Source organism: Phalaenopsis equestris, unplaced genomic scaffold (genome assembly GCF_001263595.1).
Source record: "Phalaenopsis equestris unplaced genomic scaffold, ASM126359v1 Scaffold000180, whole genome shotgun sequence".
NCBI lineage: Eukaryota > Viridiplantae > Streptophyta > Magnoliopsida > Asparagales > Orchidaceae > Phalaenopsis > Phalaenopsis equestris.
Genome location: NW_018164622.1, coordinates 1,581,227 through 1,600,165, shown reverse-complemented (window position 1 = coordinate 1,600,165; position 18,939 = coordinate 1,581,227). Strand labels below are relative to the sequence as shown.

Below are 18,939 nucleotides of genomic sequence, written 5' to 3'. Positions count from 1 at the left end.
GATAACTAGACATTATTTTTTACATTTATACCACCCAAAATTTTTCATACCACATCAAAAATACTCTCATTTTAACTTTTAAAAGCGAAATACACATTTTCTAACATAAATAAGGCAGCATGTAAAAGTTAAAGCATAGGTGTCAAATATTTAATTACATAAAAATCGAGTGGTATGCACATAAATTTTCATGAATATATATATATATATATATATATATATATATATTAACATCTCTAAATAGAGTAGGCCAATAATATATCATATATGACGGCCATGTAAAAATACAAATTAATAAATAAGAATATTAAGCTCGTCTCAAAATGAATCTAACAAGGCATTTACATGCAAAACGACACAATTCAGACCTACTAACACATCTAAGACCTAAAATTTCAAATTTACAAGCATAATACTCCAATGCCAGATTACATAAAAAATACTATCATTTATGTTTTAAAATGAAACACACTTTTATGCATAAGTTATACACCAAATTTAAGTGTTACATATTGCAAGGATGGTTATGATCGACCATCCAAACCCTCCACCATGCCACCATCTTCAGTGTTATCTTAGCTGCCACCATCACCACCACACGCACACAAACACACGCACACGCACACGCACACAAACGAAGGAAAAAATTTTGCCTACGTCATGCGTACGCGAGCTATGTAAAGACGACGAATGCGATACACCGCACACGAAGGAAAAAATTTTGCCTACGTCATGCGCACGCGAGCTATGTAAAGACGACGAATGCGATACACCAACACCGACAGAAAAATAAAAAGAAAAAACCTCGCCAGTGTATCGCGTTCATCATCCGTAAGTGGCTCAACGTAATTTTCTCCACACGAAGGCCCTCCTAGAGAGAAAGGGGTTGAATCCACCAGACAACAAATGATGATGATTGCTTTAAAGTATCTAACTATTGCTTCCCTATAAGTGGCCATTATTCATAACAATAAAAAATTACATTTTCAAATTCAAATATAACTTTTTTTTATATTTAGAGAGTTAAATATCTAACAATAATCAAATACAACAAAAAAAATTACCCAAAAATGAGAAAAAAATAGAGAAAATAGAGAGATTAAAATTAATTATTTATCTAAATGGATCAGAAAAGTTCTAAATCAATCCATGAATGTATTAAGATTGAAATTACCATCATAGCTTGAGAAATCTTAGCATTTCATGCAAAAAAACAAAAAGTTAGGTAATTGTAATTTAGAAGTAAGGTGTAAAATGCCTATCTTGGAATTCAGGAAGTGCAGCAGAAATAGAATTTGATGATTGTTGATGAGTGGAGATATGTTGGAGAAACGAGTTACTTCTGATGGTAGCATCTGATGTGTTCAAGCTCTGCAATAAATAGGGCTGCTGGCCCCAATTGAATGTGGAGAAGGAACTACCTGCAGCTTCAAAAAAGAGTATTTTAGTGATTGTTGGAACATTGATGATGATGTGTGCCCAATAACCACTTGCTCTGTAGTCATTATAAGGGACTTGACATGATGGCCTGACTATGATATACTAAAAAAAATTTTAGACAAGATAATATTGGACTTTCGGAATGAAAAATTGAATAAAATTTGATAAAATAGTCAATTTGAGTCAACTCGTGTAAGATTTAGGTCGGGCTCGAGTGTGACTCGGTTGTATAGGGTTCATGTTAAGTTCAAGTCTACTAAAAAATAAAGTCATCATACTTTAATAATATTTAATTCGAGTCAACTAGTGAACACGAACACAGTATCCCAAGTACCTAGTTGAAATAAAATAACAAACAATTTAATTCTACCGTCTGACCGCGCATCTCGCTTGGCTAACTCCAAGTACCGAGTTGAGTTGTGACACTAATGTTTTAAATGTGTAAGAGTTCACAATTTGTTGATTTATCGAGGGGAAGAAAATGCTAAAGATTTCAAATTAGTTATAAAAAGAGCCAAAGGCGTAAGAAGAGAATAAAAAAAAAACTTCGGAAAAGAGAAGCAAATGATGCTTTGATCTATTAAAACCTTAAAATAAAAAATTAAAATTATTTTTTTTCATGGAGTACTCAGTCATTTCAAGAACTTTAAATTTCAGAGCGGTTGCTGAAGAGCATGTAATAGGTGAAACAAAATCATGATTACAGAAAAAAAAAATACTTAGATCAGAGGAAAAAACCATTGAGCGTAGAGAAGAAAAATGGTTATTAAAAAAATAAAAAAAATAAAAATAAATAAGTAGAGAGAGAAAAAGAACCTCTTGAGTAGAAGAAAAGGATAATAATTGATCACTAAAGAAGATGGACAGGGAAAGCATTTATTCCCTCATCGACCGTCCTAATTATAACCCTTGGCCTATTATATATTATAGTACCCATAATATATTTGAAAACATAATCAAACAATAAATAAACAACAAAATAATGAAATAAGTAAGTACATAAATTATACTAAGGGGTTTGTTTTGTTTGTTGAAAATGGAATGCAATGCATTTAAAATACTTTAATTGTGTAAAATAAATGCAAGAGTTTATATTTTTGTACTTGGTTTGAAGAAAAAAGAATTCTATGTAAAACATGTTCGGCAGTGGTGGAGGCAGTCAACGACGACTACAGTTAGTGAGTGGCAGGCTAAAATGAGAGAAAGGGTCGTCAGTTGCAGCAGTGAATGACGACAAACAACAGGCGGTGGCGACAAGAGGTGGTGGAATGCGACAACGCTTTGCGAATGCAAGCAGTAAGTGGTGGTCGTTGGGGTGTCAAATCGGGTTCAAGTCTGACCTAAAAATGCTTGACCTAAACCTAACCAATATAATCCTTTTAACATAAGGTATAACAACTATTCAAGCCGATTTTGGGTCAATTTCGGGTGATCAAGTTAACACGAACAACAACAACAACATGGCCTTAATCCCACTACGTGGGGTCGGCTGCATGAATCCTTTTTCTCCATTGCGTCCTATTTAGTGTCATATTTTCAATTTGTTCTAATAAATTAAGATCATTTTTTATACAATAAGCCCAAGTCTTCCTAGGTCTATCTCTGCCTTTCTTAACATAACCTAATCGGATAACATCAACTCACCTAATCGGATCATTAGATGGTCGAGATAACACGAACCTGAATCATAAAACTGAAAGGGTTAGGATTCCAACCTAAATTCGGCTAAAACATTATTGAAGTCAACCCAAACTTAAAATTTTCGAGTCAAGTTCGTGTTAAGTCAATGTGTCGGGTCAATTTTTGACACCGCTGGTGGCTAGTGGCCGTCTGCAGAAGCTGATGGGAGGAGGTCGGAAGCACCTGACAGTGACAATACACAAAGATGACGAGCGACAGAGCGTGGACGACATCAACAACTTGCAATTTACAGTGCATTTGAAATTTTCTCAAATCTAACGAATTCATAATAAAACAGTGTTAAATTTTAAGTTAAATTCTAAATTCAACCAAAATTTGTACTGCATTCTGTTTTATCCAAACTAATGTCCAAATTTTAAAATATTTTGCATTTGGCTTAATTAACACTACAAAAGAAAAGAACCAAACAATCTCTAAATAATATTTGATTATACCAACAAGCATAATGATTAAGAACTGATGAGACTCATGTCATGCCAAGATGCATGTAACCTGTGTCATTAATAGAAATTAAAGTATTCTCACATAATAAGAGCTCAAATTATTGAAGATAAATCGAATTTGAAGGTTGAAGAAATTCTACATAATAAAAAAATAACCATATGCACATGGTAAACGCCAACATTTAGATAAGACAAACATAAACAGCTACACAAGATATTCAAGAGTTAACTAACCAAAATAAGTGGAGATTACCATCATTAACATAATAAATTTACAATCAAGTCAATTATGTTCTTTTAAATTAGTGTTGTGCAAAACAAGAAATTAATGATAGCTTAGTTGAGTGACAAAACTAAAATGAATTCATAAATGATTATATTAAAGAGAACATGAAGCAACTATTAAAGATAAGCTAACGAAAAATAGACTTGTGGGATTTAGGCATGTAAAAAATGATACTAATTAAACCAACAAGACAAATAAATTATTATCAAAAGAATAGAACGAAGATGAGGTAGTCTACAAATAGCATGGATGGAAGTTGCATGCAATAAATTTAACATTCCATACTCCATTTCGAAAAAATGGAGAATGGAGATTTATCAAGCAAACCCCAAATACTAATTATGATGATAATTGTATAATCATCCAATGTTTTGTTAATCCCAAACCTCTTATCCTTTGAACAATTTGTCTATTGCTCAAACTTTATATTTATTTCAATGAATTTATCACCACTGAGATCCATATCATACACAATCTATCACGACCCGACACAAGACTAGGAATTAACAAAAACGGTTACAGACGGTTAGACAGTGAAAATTAAGTTTTTCTATATTCATTTAACATTTAACAAATGAAAGAGTCACTAATCAAATCAAAATAAAGTAGTACAAAAAAATTTTCCTCATTACATGTTGTCCACACCTTCTATAAATATTTTTTTTTATCATTCATCTTTTGATCAATTAAATTAACTTGAAAAGTTATTTTAAAAATAACAGTGAGTTAAACAAGCTAATGAATACTCGTACTCATAAACTATAGTAATACAAAAGAAAAGAAAGCAATATGCATGTCAGCTAAATTTTATAATAATTTAATATAAATATTTGATATTTAACGAATATGATATCATTCAATGTATTTAACGAATATTATATCAATAACATATTTATATCATTCTATATTTGTACAAGTCATAAGAGCACCGACTAAAAATTTTACGAGTTAAAATACTTCGATAGCCATATTATTTTTCATTTATGTACATGAGTACCTGAGCATTCTCTCACTAGTACCATAACGTGACTTCATCATAATCAAGCATGCACATAAAAACATACTGTGAAAATCATCATTTACTAAATTATTTCATTCTAATTTGTTAGCAGCCAATATATTTATATAACATTCAATATTTTTGATAATTTAGATAATGATGAATACGCGTATCATTCCTACAATATGAACATAAATTCAATAAAATTCAAAATCATGAGTGTGCAGAAATTTCTATCTAACTAGTGATAGTATTAATAAATATGTTTGGCCTAGAAGAAGCAAATATTACCATAATATAAAAACAGGAGTACTCAACTTGATGATGATTATTTCATTCGCATTTATTAAAATTATTTCATTCTCATTTGCGCAAAAGTCAATATACTTGCATAACATTCATTATTAATGAAAATTTATATAATGATGAGTACACATATCATTCCTACAATATGAATAAAATTTTAATAGAATTCAAAATCTTGAATTTGCAGTAATTTCAATATAACTAGTGATAGTAACAATTAATACATTTGGTGTATGAGAAGCAAAATATTACAATAGTATAAGAATATAAGTGCTCACCTCGGTAACGTTTATCTTGTTATTTGATTTGTCTTGATGTCGACTATTTTAAAGTTGATGCATATAAAAAACATAAGTATTCATATTACAAAACTTTAATTAATTATATTTATTAAATTTACATTATTTTCTTGATGAAATCCTAATTAACTTTACTTTAGTACTAAAATTTATTAATTAAATTATAATATAAACACATTTTTTTCTTTACAGAAGTTTGCTTGGGTCACTCATCCTCCTCTGGCTCGCACAATTCCCCTCCTATTTCGCTCCAAATCTAAAATTCTAACCAAAAGTTCTAAATGTGTGTGTGTTTACACACAATTAAATAAAAAAAAATTAGATTTTACCTTTTATAAACCCGATCGAGCCCTAATTCGTAGACGCGCAGCTCTCTCCTTCCTCTATGTTTGACTCCCTCATGCACGAGCTCCTGACATCGATGCCTCCTCTATATGAGATAGTCGGCTCGTCTTCTTCCTTCTAACAGGAAACACGCGCCTCTCCTTCACCTTCCTTCTATAAGCCACACCATCCGCCCTCGATTTTGAACACAACTCGCCCGATCTCTTCACAGTAGAGCAGGCCAACCTCGTCACCAATACCACCACTCTCCACTGTGCTAGTAGCTTGATCCCCCTCTCCTTCTCATTAGAGTCGCTCGACGCTACAGGTAAGTCCATTACGACAATTTATAGAGTGAATTCATCCCTTGCATTCCCGACCCCATATTTCAATTTCTCCTCTTCAATTTTCCGACTCCTCGCTTCCTTTCTCTTTTGTTTGACTCTTCATTTCTTCTTCCGATTTACACTACCTCCCTTGAAAACTTTTACAAGCATCTGCGTAATCAATATTTAACCATAAGTTCTCAAATAAAAAATTATTTAAGATAATGGGGTGTTAAATAGGGAAAAAAATTGCGTACTCAAGATGTATGCAGCGCTACGTATGTCAGTAGGTTACAGGGAGAGTATTGGGGGGTTATATCTGTGTTATACCTCTATAATCTCTCTGCAACATACATGTAACCTACCTGATATATGAAAACAGAAGCGCGAAACTTACTAGATTACAGGTAGGTTACAAGTAGGTTACTGATAGGTTACAGAGAGATTACATGGGATATAACGCGGATATAACCCCCCAATACCCTCCCTGTAACCTACTGACGGACGCAGCGCTGCATACGTCTTACGTACACTAATTTTTCTCGTTAAATAGAACTATTAATGAGGGTAGGGAGGTTTGAAGTAGGAAGCAGAGTACTTGCAAACTTAGCATTACATATCAAAGAAATTGTTGCATGGCAACCGCTCAAAATTACTAGTGCGACAAGAAAATAACATTTTACACAAGAGAGCGTACTCTGCAGTTAATTGATGTTAGTTTAGCCAACGGTTAATAAAATAAAGAAAATTTACATGCATACCGTATAATTCATTTGCATTTACATATCTAACACCTAAAATTTGATATTTACATTCAGAACATCTTGATGTTAAAAATCTATGCATGACAATATGTATTTCATTTTTTTAAAAGTTAATGATAAGTTATAATTTGTATGTTATGTCGAAGCTTTTGAGTGTTATGTATGTAAATATCAAAATTTAGGTGTTAGATATGTAAATATAAAAGAATTGTGTGGTATGCATGAAAACGCCAGGTTCCTATCCAATCATCAAGTCATAACAATCATACGACCGATAAGAATTAAAATGATGAGACTTATCACCTGATTGACGCAAATCCGATGAATTTCCAGAACCTTTGACAACATCCGTAGCAGAAAGACGACTAGTACTGTTGAGAACCTTTGAACTCTTTGATGTTTCGTGATAAAATATATTTAACGAATCCTCCATGCAGGCATCTTTCTTTACTATGATTTCAAAGCAGGATGACTTATTAGACAAACCAGAAGCACCATTAGACCTTTGAGACAAATGCCCTATATCCCCATACATATCATTCATCGTTGTAAAATGAGATTTTGAATCATCCGAGCTACCAAGCTGATCTAAAACAGAATGTGTATCACCTGTATCATCATTTGCATCAAGATCCAAAGAAAAAATTTCCGATATAATCCTATCTTCAAATTGCTCATTATAGGATTCAATCAATAACTTCTCGTCTCTAGACTTATCGGTAGGAGTAAACTCAATATCCAGACCACTAATACTAGAAGATCTGCCGTACACATTTTCCTGTTCACCATGAAACATCATAGGTTCTAAGGACAAAATTGTGGAAGGCTTATGGAGTTCTTCATGGTACCGGTTTGCGGCAATTGTGGAAAAAGTAGAGAAATCCTTTGATTTTTTGCTGAAGGGAGAGGAAAAGCTTTCATTCTCAAAGTTACAGCTGAATTTTGCAGATCTTAAATTAGTCTTATCAGTACAGGAAAAGTCAAACTCTGTGCAACAATTGCTTGAAGAGCTGCTGAGCAAGTTTGAGGTGATTGTTGAAAAAGTGGACAAATCATTTGATTGTCTACTAAAGTGAGAGAAAACACTTTCATCTTCAAAGCTACAGCTGAAGTCTACAGATCCTAAATCTGAATGCCACCAAGACCAATCATATGACGGAAGAGAGTTCTGCTGCGTTGATGTTGAGTCGCCCGGTAAAGTACGTAAACTTATAAATGGATCACATTTTCTAGAGACAGCATCCAAATCATCATATTCTGAAGATTGTTCTTGGTTTTCAGTAGCAGTTTTATAATAAGGCGAATAAGCTTTTTTTGAATTGCAAATCCCAACAAATGATTTTGCATGAGAAAATTTTTCTTTGTCGCTTTTATGAAGCGGAATTTCATTTCCTGATGTAGGAAATGTATTGTTGACACGGTTATGATCCCCTGAACTTGATTCAAAATAAATTTTCGCCCTACTGGAAGGCATAACCTGGTTGTCATTCGTGCTGAGAAGATTCGATTTATCGTTCGACGATGCAACTGTAGCATATGACCTATGAAGAAATATTTTTTTTGGTCAAAACCAAGAGCATGACAAAATGTGGATGGTAAAGATATAAATTATGAGTAAAATGCCAAATTAATCCCATGACTATGTACATGGAGACATTTTAGTCCCGAAATCTATAAAAGCAACAAAATAAACCCATCATTACTGAGAGGCATAGTCTTAGTCTCCACAGACAACTATTTAGCTCATATTGAGATAGTTTATGGACTAAATTGACACTTTATAAACATTGAGATTAAAATGACCCCTGTAAAGAGTCAGATGACTATTTTAACATTTTTCTCAATCAATCATCAATATTTTACTTAAAAGATGTCATAAGACGGTTATTTTTTTGTTATTATTAATAATGAATTAAAGGTTATTTTTTTACATCTGGTCTTAGATAAGTTTGTCCTATCTTTTTGTTATTATTATGAACTCTCTCTCTTATGATAGATAATTAATTGGCTAGAAATAAACATGTTTATTATATAAATCATTTGATTTATGTCGATAATATTCTTATTTTTAGTAAAGCTGATTCCAATCATATTAGTTTTGTTTTAAATGCTCTTAGTAAATTTTATAAAGCTTCATATCTTCATATTAATTTTTCTAAGTCTATCAGTGTTTTTTCTAAAAATGTGGATGATAATCTTCAACGTCATCTTAATAATTTAATTGGCTTTTCTATTAAACATTTTCCTTGGAATTATCTTGGTGTCCATATTAAACTTTCTAAGTTGGTTATTTCTGATTGTTATATACTCATTGATAGAATTAATTCTTGGTTTGCTAGTTGGAAAAGGAAATTATTATTTGTTGCTGGTTGATTTCAACTTATAAAATTTACCATTTAGAGTTATTGTTACTATCGGTTTCGTTCTTTCTTATTACCTCAAGGTCTGAGGAAGAAGATTTCCTCTAATTTCCAATTTTTTCCTTAACATTGATGATAACAAAAAACTTCACACTATTTTTTTGAATAAAATTAATATGCCTAAGCAAAATGTGTGTGTGTGTGTGTGTGTGTGTGTGGGGGGGGGGGGGGGGGGGTGTGATCAACTATGTAAAATCAAGATTATATAGAACAATCTTAGTTGAGTGATTAATTTTTTAATCTTTATGATTCTTTGTGCCAAAATATTATTTCCATGACATCTCCTTTTTGGAAAGAACTTGCCAGAATTGCTGTTAAATTCAGGCATGCTCTAAGTTTTCATGTTACTAATAATTGCAATGTTTTTTTTTTATTTTTATGCTTGGCTAGGAGCTTCTTTTGCGGAGAAATTTGGTGATTAGACCTTTAACTGGTTTAATTTTCCTCTTAATTTTAAGCTTAAAGATATTGTTTATAATAATTTTTGGAATTTGCCTAGCTTTTGTATAAATGTTGTCAATAAGATTCTTATTTCTAATGGTCTTGTGCTTGGAATAAAAGTACTACTTATTCTTATAAAGATTTTTATCTTTCTTATTATGTCTAATATCCTTAGGTAAATTGGTTTAAGATGGTTTGGCTGTTTTTTTTTTTTAAATGCTATTTGTATTTGAAAAGTTATTATTAAAGGGCTAAAAAGTTGTGATATTCTATCTTTGAGAGATATGCATGTCAATTTGACTTTTGTTTTATGTTTGAATGATCTAGAAACTCATGATCATCTCTTTTTTTAATGTCGTTATTCTCACGTGCTTCTTAAAAGTTTCGTACACAATGCTAATTTTTTTATTGCCCCTAGCAACAACTTTCAAGTTATTCATCACTCTAAGTTTATCTTGTAAAATTTCTATGTGTTTTTTTTTTTTTTGGGCTTTACAATGGTTGTTTATGTGATTTGGCATGAGAAGAATGCCAGAATTTTTATGAATCATCACACCCCTGTTGACTCTAATATTCGTTATATTCATTGGTTGATTTCTAATAAGAGCAGAAAATAGAAATTTAAAAATTCAATTCCCGCTTATATGGTATGGTTTTACAAATTTTAAGTTTTGTACTTCTTCTAGCTTCTTGTTAGTTGTTTGTTTTGAGCTTTTGGTTTTTGATTGACTGTATGATTTGTTTCGTTATGCATTTCTTTAAGCTCGCTGGTTGGGTTTGCCCTGGCTAGTTGGGTCTTTTGTTGTTTTCTTTGGTTTATATCACAGCTTGATTATGAGTTGTGATGTTTTCCCCGCAGGTATTAAAATTCAACCATGTTTTTTAATACTTTTTTCATATTAAAAAATTTTATGATGAAATTTTAGTAATTTTTTCCTTGGTGATCTGGTTTTTTTTTCTTTTTTTTTTTACTATCAGAGATATATTTCTATGTTTAAATTAGTGTGGTTGTTGCTCTGTTGTTTTGTTGTTGGTTGAATGTAGTTGGTTCAGGTCTTGCTCCACCTGACTGTTGTTAGATTTCTGTTCAAATATTGCTAGAATTTTGGTTGCCTATTTTTTCTAGCATTTTGATGGCTCAGCCTTCATCTTTGTTGATTTTCGTGAATATTTTTTTATTGTCTGATATTTGCTAGATGTTGAGATTGGTATTGATCTATGATTAATTCTGGCCGTTATTAAAATTCAACCATGTTTTGAATATTTTCTTATATATTCAAAATTTCAGGATGAACTTTTAATACTTAACTGCAGGGCTTCTTATTCTAGTGGAATGCTTCGTTTCTATGGGGATTTGTTGTTACTGATTGAAGTGTCATTTTATGGTGTTTCGTACTAGTGTTGTTCAGTTGTCTTTATTGTTGGACTATTTTCGTTGTTGGATTATTGTATTATTGCTGGTATTTCTCTTCTGTTAGACAATTATTCTTTTCATTCGTTCGTTGTGCGAGTTGTAATTTGAGATATCATTTTGTAACTCATTTTCTTTTTTTTTGAACAAAGCAGCGTGTGACCTTCACATTTTCTATAAAATAAATAAATAAAAAAAATGTCATAAGAAGGTGCCATACCTCCCAAAATAATCACTTTGCATGTACCTATTGTAGTTTATATGACCCTGCACAATGAAAAGTAAAATTATAAAGTTGATACAGAAAAGTTGTATATCATAGGTTCTGAACTGGTGGATCTGCTGAAATTGAAATCGCAATTGGCTTAATGCCAGCAGATCAGAAGGTGGTATCAGTGTAGATCAAATAGTTCCGATGTGATTTATAAAGTTACCAATGAAGGTGGTGAACTCTTTGTATCTAGCGGCGGAGGTAAGAAACTTCCCGAATGTTGTTTGAGATTAGAAAACGCAAGTTTTGGACATTGCTGAAGTTTACTGGTGCAATGACAAGAATAATGAAATGATTTCAGGAAGTAATGTTATTTACTAAGCACTGACAAAATAGGGAAGAATCAAATAGGATGAAAATTTCATTTCAAAAAGGATAAAGGCCAGGAATCCAGCACAATAAATTAGAAAAAGCTTAGTTAAGAAGTAGGGACATTTACATATATAGCACACAATTCTGATGTATATATATATCTCACAACTAAACTTTCATATTTACACATATAGCACCCAAATGTTTAATGTCACATAAAAATAACATTGCTACAATGATACAGGAGTTAACCCCAAAACCCAAAATGGAACAATATAATTACTAAAATTAAATGGGTTACAAACACGACACTTGAAAACAGGGAAAACAACGAGACGCCACCACTCTTGGGCATAGGTCGGCAAGGTGGAGCTGCGGCGCGGGAAGCAAAGGCTAGGAAGGGGTGTAAGATGGACAGGCAGCAACCTAGTGGTTGGTTGGCTGGGTTGAGCGGGTGGATGGAGAGAAGCCTGTGGAAGAAGTTGGTGACTGCTAGGTGGAGGCTACAGAATGGAGTGCTGCAGGCAGAAGACTGGGCAGCAGGTTGATGGTGGGCTGGCGTAGGAACAGTTATAGGAAGGCTGGAGGTAGGGAATGAAGGTGCAGCTGGGAGGGCCTGGCAACGGGACAGGAGGTTGAAAGGAGGGAGAGTTACGACAGCCTGCAGGAAGGTTCGGTTGAGGAGTTATGGCAGGGAGGAAGGGTTGGAGTGGTGGCCGGGAGCAGGTCGGTACAAAAAAAAAGGTAACCGGAGCGACGCCGGAGTAGTGTTAGCTAACAAGAAAAGGAAAGATACATACCACATTAAGACTGAGTTAGAGTTGGAGTACCTTTATTAGGTGCAGACGCCGCACCTACGTTCATCAACGTGGATTGCACGGGGATTTGCTTTTTTTTTCTGCTTAGCCCATCCCAGCTAGTGTCTGCACCTAAGAATATCCGTAGGTAATATTTTCCTATCAGATACAACCCTAAAAAGAGAAGGGAAATCGACGGCTGTCCTAACAGAAAACTCAGCAAATTATGAACCCTAATGACAATAGATAATCTATATATATATATAACTAGAGAAGAAGGCCCCTCCTCTTAGGAGGCAACCATAACCCAACTATATGGGCCGGTCGGTCCCTCACTTCCCTTGGCTGAACCAGCTGATACAGCCTTCCCCTTAAGAAAGCACCGCGTCGTACTACTTTTTAAAAGTTGAAATAAACATCTACATGTATAGGTTTAAACTACCAAAGTGCTATGAATGTAAACATCAAAGTTTAGGCGAGAGACATGTAAATTCATGAGAATTGGGTGCTCCGTATGTAGTACTTCTTATTACCCCATATATTTCTACATAAAAAATACACGAATGGATATTTTGTAGCATTCTTGCTCTCTCAAGCGGCCAAATATTAAGTGTAAGCAACAGGTGCAAAACTTTCTGCTAAGCTAGAATTCCTAATGGAGTGTTATTAAATTGGCAACTAAAAATCATAGATTGAGAACCAGTTGCAGGATCATGTATGGTGCGATGTGAAGCTCGTAGATGTCTATCATCTTTTGTTGGAGAGACCGTGACATTTGACAACAATACTCAACATGATAGTCCTACATCACTTTTGATGGAGGAAAGCAAGACAGGAGAGCCGGTTTCAGCACAAACCAACTAGTACAGAGAGAGTTTCAAGACATTCTGTTAGATAGCTTACAGTCATTACCGCCAACTGTGGAAGAGATTTAGGCAGCCCTCACTTCAAATCAAGTTTTGCCAACTAGGGGTCAGTTTGGAAGGATTCAGCAGAATATACATGACACGCACTCCCTATTCAGTTCCGTGTACCCTAGAAATTGGAGCAATATGGATAGTTGCTCGCAAGCGGCGAAAACTTTTTGGGTGATTTGGGAGATTGTGTAGCTGACAATGAGATCCAGGTGCTTCTAAGAGCACAGTTGAAGATTCATCAACCCTGGGAGGTTACAGTAGCTATATCACCCTCAACATGGAGATAAAAACTTCGACTAATGAATTAAAAGAGATAAAAACTTCGACTAATGAATTAAAAGCTCCCCCAACCCCGGGAGACCCAACCGCGGGAGACCGACACGGGGCATCAACAGCCCAGGCAAATGTGAAATTGTGTCATGTATGTAGAAATTGTTGCAACCAAAAAGTGGGTGTCTCGTGTGTTTGTCGGGACCAAACCGGTCTAGGTTTACTTTCTTCCGAGGAGTCGATCAGTCCTCTTAGATTACTCTAAGTTATCCTCTTGTTATATATTTGTTTTTGTGAGAGTCTGGAGGTATTTTTTGCACGTGTTTCTGTGCCTCAGCCATGACTGATCTCTTTTCAGCTCTGATTGCAGAATTCTCCATATAACTAACATCTCTCCCACGTCACCCTGAAGCTAAAGTTATTCATAGGACTATCCTCTGACTCCCCGTCCTCCACCTCCTCGAACACGCCTTGATTAATGAATGAGACAACTCAGCTCATGGGACAGCTGGAGGTTATGTGTCCATAGCTGTGGCACCTGAAATACCTCCTCGCAAGCATTGTGGTGGAAGAACTACCCTTTATTAGCTTCTTTCCACTCGGATCCGCCTTGTCACTCCTTTGTCCTGTGTTACCAACTCCCAAGAGGTGCTCTTATCCGTCCTTGTAGATGTAGGTGAATGTATGATTGAAGACTATTGTCTAAATTTGTCTGCCTTATTTTTGTTGTTTTTCATATTCAATTCTAAGGTTTGGACATCTCTCAATGGTCAGTATGATTGTAACTGCACAACATTGTTAATAACAGGCTTCAGGCCCCTCAGAAATTGAGTTATGGTGTGTTCTTCAAGCTCGATCAACTCACACTTCATCTGAAATTAGTAGAACTGTGTTGGGAACTCCTCCACTGAAAGATCTCTTTGTTGTAGGTGGTGGAATCTTATAAATATGTTCTCGCGGTAATAAGGTGGAAGGTATTTCCTCCGCATCTCTTTCCTCGTCTTTTCCCACTTGGAAATCTTATCACCGTCTTCTCTCTTATTCTACCTCTTTAAGTTCTCCCATCACAAGAAGACATTTTTCTTTAACTTGATGGCCGTTAATTTTACCAGTTTGTCTTCTAACACTTCCTTATATTTGATGATTCGCTCCACGGATTGTAGTCAGTCGATAAATTCATATGGATCCATACCTCCAAACTCTGGTAGATCCACCTTGATGTAGAAGTCCTTATGCCCTCCATATATGAGCTCATCTCTCGGTCTCCTTTGATACTAAATTTCAAAGCAACGAGGTTGGTATTCCTTGTCATTGATTTCTTCTCTGTAGAATGGAATCAAATCCTCGTCCTTGTCTCCCATTTGACTCTCCATATCACAACCAAGGATAATCTCCCCTTGGGTTCCATCATCAATCTCTGCGAGCCTCTGTTGAAGCCTATGTACCCCACGCTATATCTCGTCTCAGGTAGTTCCGACATGTACCTTCGTGGTGGCATGATTAGGGTTTGGGTTTGGAATGGGTGGATGAGGGTATGAAAGAAAAGAATTTGGTGGAGAGGTAAAGTAAATATTATGAAATCCTAGGATAGAACTAGAGTTAGGTTAGCTTTGATATCAAATGATACCGCGATTTAGTAAAAATCTGAGAGAAAACAAAATTTTATTATTCAAACTAAGATGTTTCAATCAAGTCTTGAAACATAACGAGAAAAACACGACAAACACTAATACCCTACTAGGGTTGGTTAGGGGTAACCGTGGGCAGTGGCTAGGAGTAGCGAGGTGCAGTCGGATGGTTCAGAAAAGTGTGGTTTAGTGGAATTTGCAGGGAGAGGGGAAAGAACGGATGGTTGGAAATAGAGAAAGGGGCATCGGTGGCTGACGACTGAAAGTAGAGGGTAGGATCGGCGGTAGACTAAAGACTAGAAGGGAGAACGCCAGTCGGAGTACCACCAATCCTCGAACACAGCACTAAAAAGGGAGAAAGCTTGGTGGCAGAAATAAAAAATCAGCAAAAAACTAAAACCCTAGGCGACAGCAACATAAATTTATAATAAAGGACATTGAGCGAGGGGGGAAGCGCAGCAGTTCCCGCCCATTAGAGGGGGTAGGCTAGACCAAAACAAATATGTTGGACTGGTCGGTCCATAGCTTTGCATCATTCCACTAATCTTGCAAAATAGGGAGAGCACGATACAGTTGGAGTACCACCAATCCTCGGACACAACCCTGACAAGAGAGAACGCTTGGTGGCAGAAATCAAAAATCAACAAAAAAACTAAAACCCTAGGCGGCAGCAACATAAATTTATAATAAAAGACATTGAGGGGGGAGGGGAAATGCATCAGTTCTCGCCAATCAGAGGGGGTAGGCTAGAACAAAACAAATATGTTGGACTAGTCGGTCCAACCCCAGCTTTGCATCACTCCACTAATCTTGCAAATTTACATAAGAAATTCTTAACATTTTTTCTCTTTTAAAAAGAAAATAATACAATCATCGAAGATATAATTTCTATTTTTCAGCCTATTCTATATCAGCATTCTCGTATAAACTATCTACTTACCTATATCAAATTAATCAAATCTCAAAAGTACTACGAAACTTTGCTCCATTTTATATTGTTTTAAAACAATTCACTGAAAATGTATTTCATTTTATCATGCAAACCTTCTGGTTTTAATCTAAGAAACAAAAAGAAAAAATATATATATTAGCCACTTGCTTTCTCTTAATTTAAACAGGCAAGCAAATTGTTTTGAATTTATTTACTTCAGATTAGTGCATATGCTTTATAAAGTTATTGCAAACAAGGACCTCTTAATAAAAGGATAAGAAAACAAGCAAAACATGAGAAGCAACAACAGATTTAAAAGGAGTATGTTAAGCAAAAGACCAGAATTCTTGCAACAGACAAGTAGCTTCACAAGAGTTTACAGGTAATTCGTTTCAAAAATACCTTGTACAAAATGAAATCACCTCTTCTCTTAAGCAAATATCTTCTTGTGGAACAGCACCATGTACGTATAAACAATCTGGATTCTTACAAGGCTGAGAAAGAAAACATTTTTAGTTACAGAACTGACCCAGCATTGATACTTATGCATATAGGTGAATAGCACTCACTAGATTATTCAACCATGAATAGCAATACCTTGTAGTGCCAAAGCTCGCCCTGCACCGAAAGAAGATGGGAATAATTACATACATACCACTTAATCCTTAAATACTTGCATGTCTAATACCTAAACTTCATTTTTTTACATACATGCCATGCCACCTTTCCTATACATGAAATGGTGTATTTCACTTTTTAAAAGTTAAATTTTTATTTGATAAAAATATTTCGGTGATACTTGCATGTCTAATACCTAAACTTCAATTTTTTACATACATGCCATGCCACCTATCCTATACATGAAATGGTGTATTTCATTTTTTTAAAGTTAAATTTTTATTTGATAAAAATATTTCGGTGGTATAAATGTTAAAAGTAAAATTTAGGTGCTAGATATGTAAATACATAGGAATTGGGTGGTGTCTATGTAAATGCCTCTAAAAAAGAAAAACTTGAAAAAAAAAGGTTGAAAGAAGATAATGAAATGCCAACATCAACCAAGATATGATCAAGAATAGAATAGGAACTTACTTCAAAGGCCAACCATCTAAAATGTAGCCGTTAACAACTTGAATACAGCGAAGAGCTTCCTCCTCCGTTGAAAAAGTAACATATCTGATTGGATGGAAGTAATTATAAAAAGAGCATAAACAGGGAAAGCATGTTTTAAAAAACACATCACCCACAAGCCACTAATTAGCAAATTGTGATTCTTGCAGATGACTCTCCCATGCTAAAAAAGATTATTGAAGTAATTATAAAAAGAGCATAAACAGGGAAAGCATGCTTTAAAAAACACATCACCCACAAGCCACTAATTAGCAAATTGTGATTCTTGCAGATGACTCTCCCATGCTAAAAAAGATTATTGAAGTTTTAAGAAAATGAGTTCTGGATGGGAAACATTGAAACAGTAAGAATAGCATAATTAAAATCAGCAAAAATGCAAATGTAATCAGGTACTATAAATGAAAAAGGATTGCATTAAAAAAAGAGCATCAAGAAAGCACAAATCCTACATGGCAGATCTTTACTTAAAAGGAAGCAAAAAATGTCTGATAGATTGGAGTAACTATACATAAAGCCATGGAATTGGGTTAATTTCCATTCAGGCAGCCAACACTACCAAATCTTCAACATAAGATAGAATATTAAGGATTTGATCTACCAAAATGACAATAACTTCCTAGACATGGAAATAAAGAATTGAACAAGCAAGCTAAAACAGAAAAGGAGACAACTCTCAACAGATACTAATCCAGGAAGCTCAGACAATGGAAATTTAAATTAAACAATTTTGTGAGTAAACTTTCATATTTACACACATGGCACTCAATATTTATAGCACATCATGGATAGCACTATTATATTTTTTAAAAAGTGAAATAAAACTTTTCATGCACAGATTTAAACCACCAAATTGCTATGTACGTAAATAGAAAAGTTCAGGTGTGAGACATGTAAAAACATAAGAATTGTATGCTTGGTATGTAAATTTCCCAGAATATAAATGTCAGCTGTATGTGGGTATCAAGAATCTATCGTGTTAAGTTGACCTTCCAATGATAGAAATTATAGTTGACAAGCATCAGACATTTTCAGGTAAGCAATGATTATTTTATATTTAAGGAGGCAACAGGAACTATCCTCAACACCAGTCGCTCCAAACTCAGAAATTAGCAAATCAGCATGCCCGAGTTTCCTAACCATGACTATTTGCAAATCAGCATGCCCGAGGTTTGTGCCAAAATGTCTTGATACCGTTTAAGATGAGCCAAAAGAGAAGTTGAAGACTTCCAGGAGGATTCTCCACCTACAGCTAGTGAGGAAGAAACGCCACCCGTGGATCCCGAGACAGAGATTTCAGTTGAGGTAATAGTAGTTGTTCGAGAAAGTAGTGGTCTTGATATAATGGGCATTCATGCAGAATATGAAATGGTGGTACCTCGAGCTACTGTTCCACAAGCAGTAAAAGGAACACCAAAAGGGTATGAATTTGAGAAGCCAACATCAAATACAGGGCCATCACAAATCAGAGCACTGCAGATATTTCAAATTTATATCCCCCCTTCTGAGTCGCCCAAACAGAGG

The 18,939-nt window shown here is 34.7% G+C and overlaps 1 protein-coding gene across 4 annotated transcripts in view; it reads right to left on the bottom strand.

Annotated features, from left to right (window-relative positions):
• Nucleotides 1–1,133: 1,133 nt before the first annotated feature.
• LOC110022306 (dentin sialophosphoprotein-like) overlaps nt 1,134–18,939 on the bottom strand; it is a 30,261-nt gene continuing 12,455 nt past the window's right edge. The window contains exons 6-13 of one of the 4 annotated variants that reach the window (XR_002293764.1): nt 17,380–17,463; nt 16,857–16,905; nt 16,690–16,781; nt 11,596–11,698; nt 11,382–11,428; nt 7,193–8,430; nt 5,805–6,296; nt 1,348–1,421 (exon numbers count right to left, since the gene is read on the bottom strand). Coding sequence is in view for 3 of the 4 variants with exons in the window: in XM_020721178.1 (XP_020576837.1) it covers nt 1,237–1,427; nt 7,193–8,430; nt 11,382–11,428; nt 11,596–11,698; nt 16,690–16,781; nt 16,857–16,905; nt 17,380–17,463 (1,804 nt within the window). In the remaining variant the exon portion in view is untranslated. Of the gene's footprint in view, nt 1,428–5,804; nt 6,297–7,192; nt 8,431–11,381; nt 11,429–11,595; nt 11,699–16,689; nt 16,782–16,856; nt 16,906–17,379; nt 17,464–18,939 lie in introns of all 4 variants that reach the window. The other 3 variants (XM_020721178.1, XM_020721179.1, XM_020721180.1) reach the window with 3 other exon arrangements.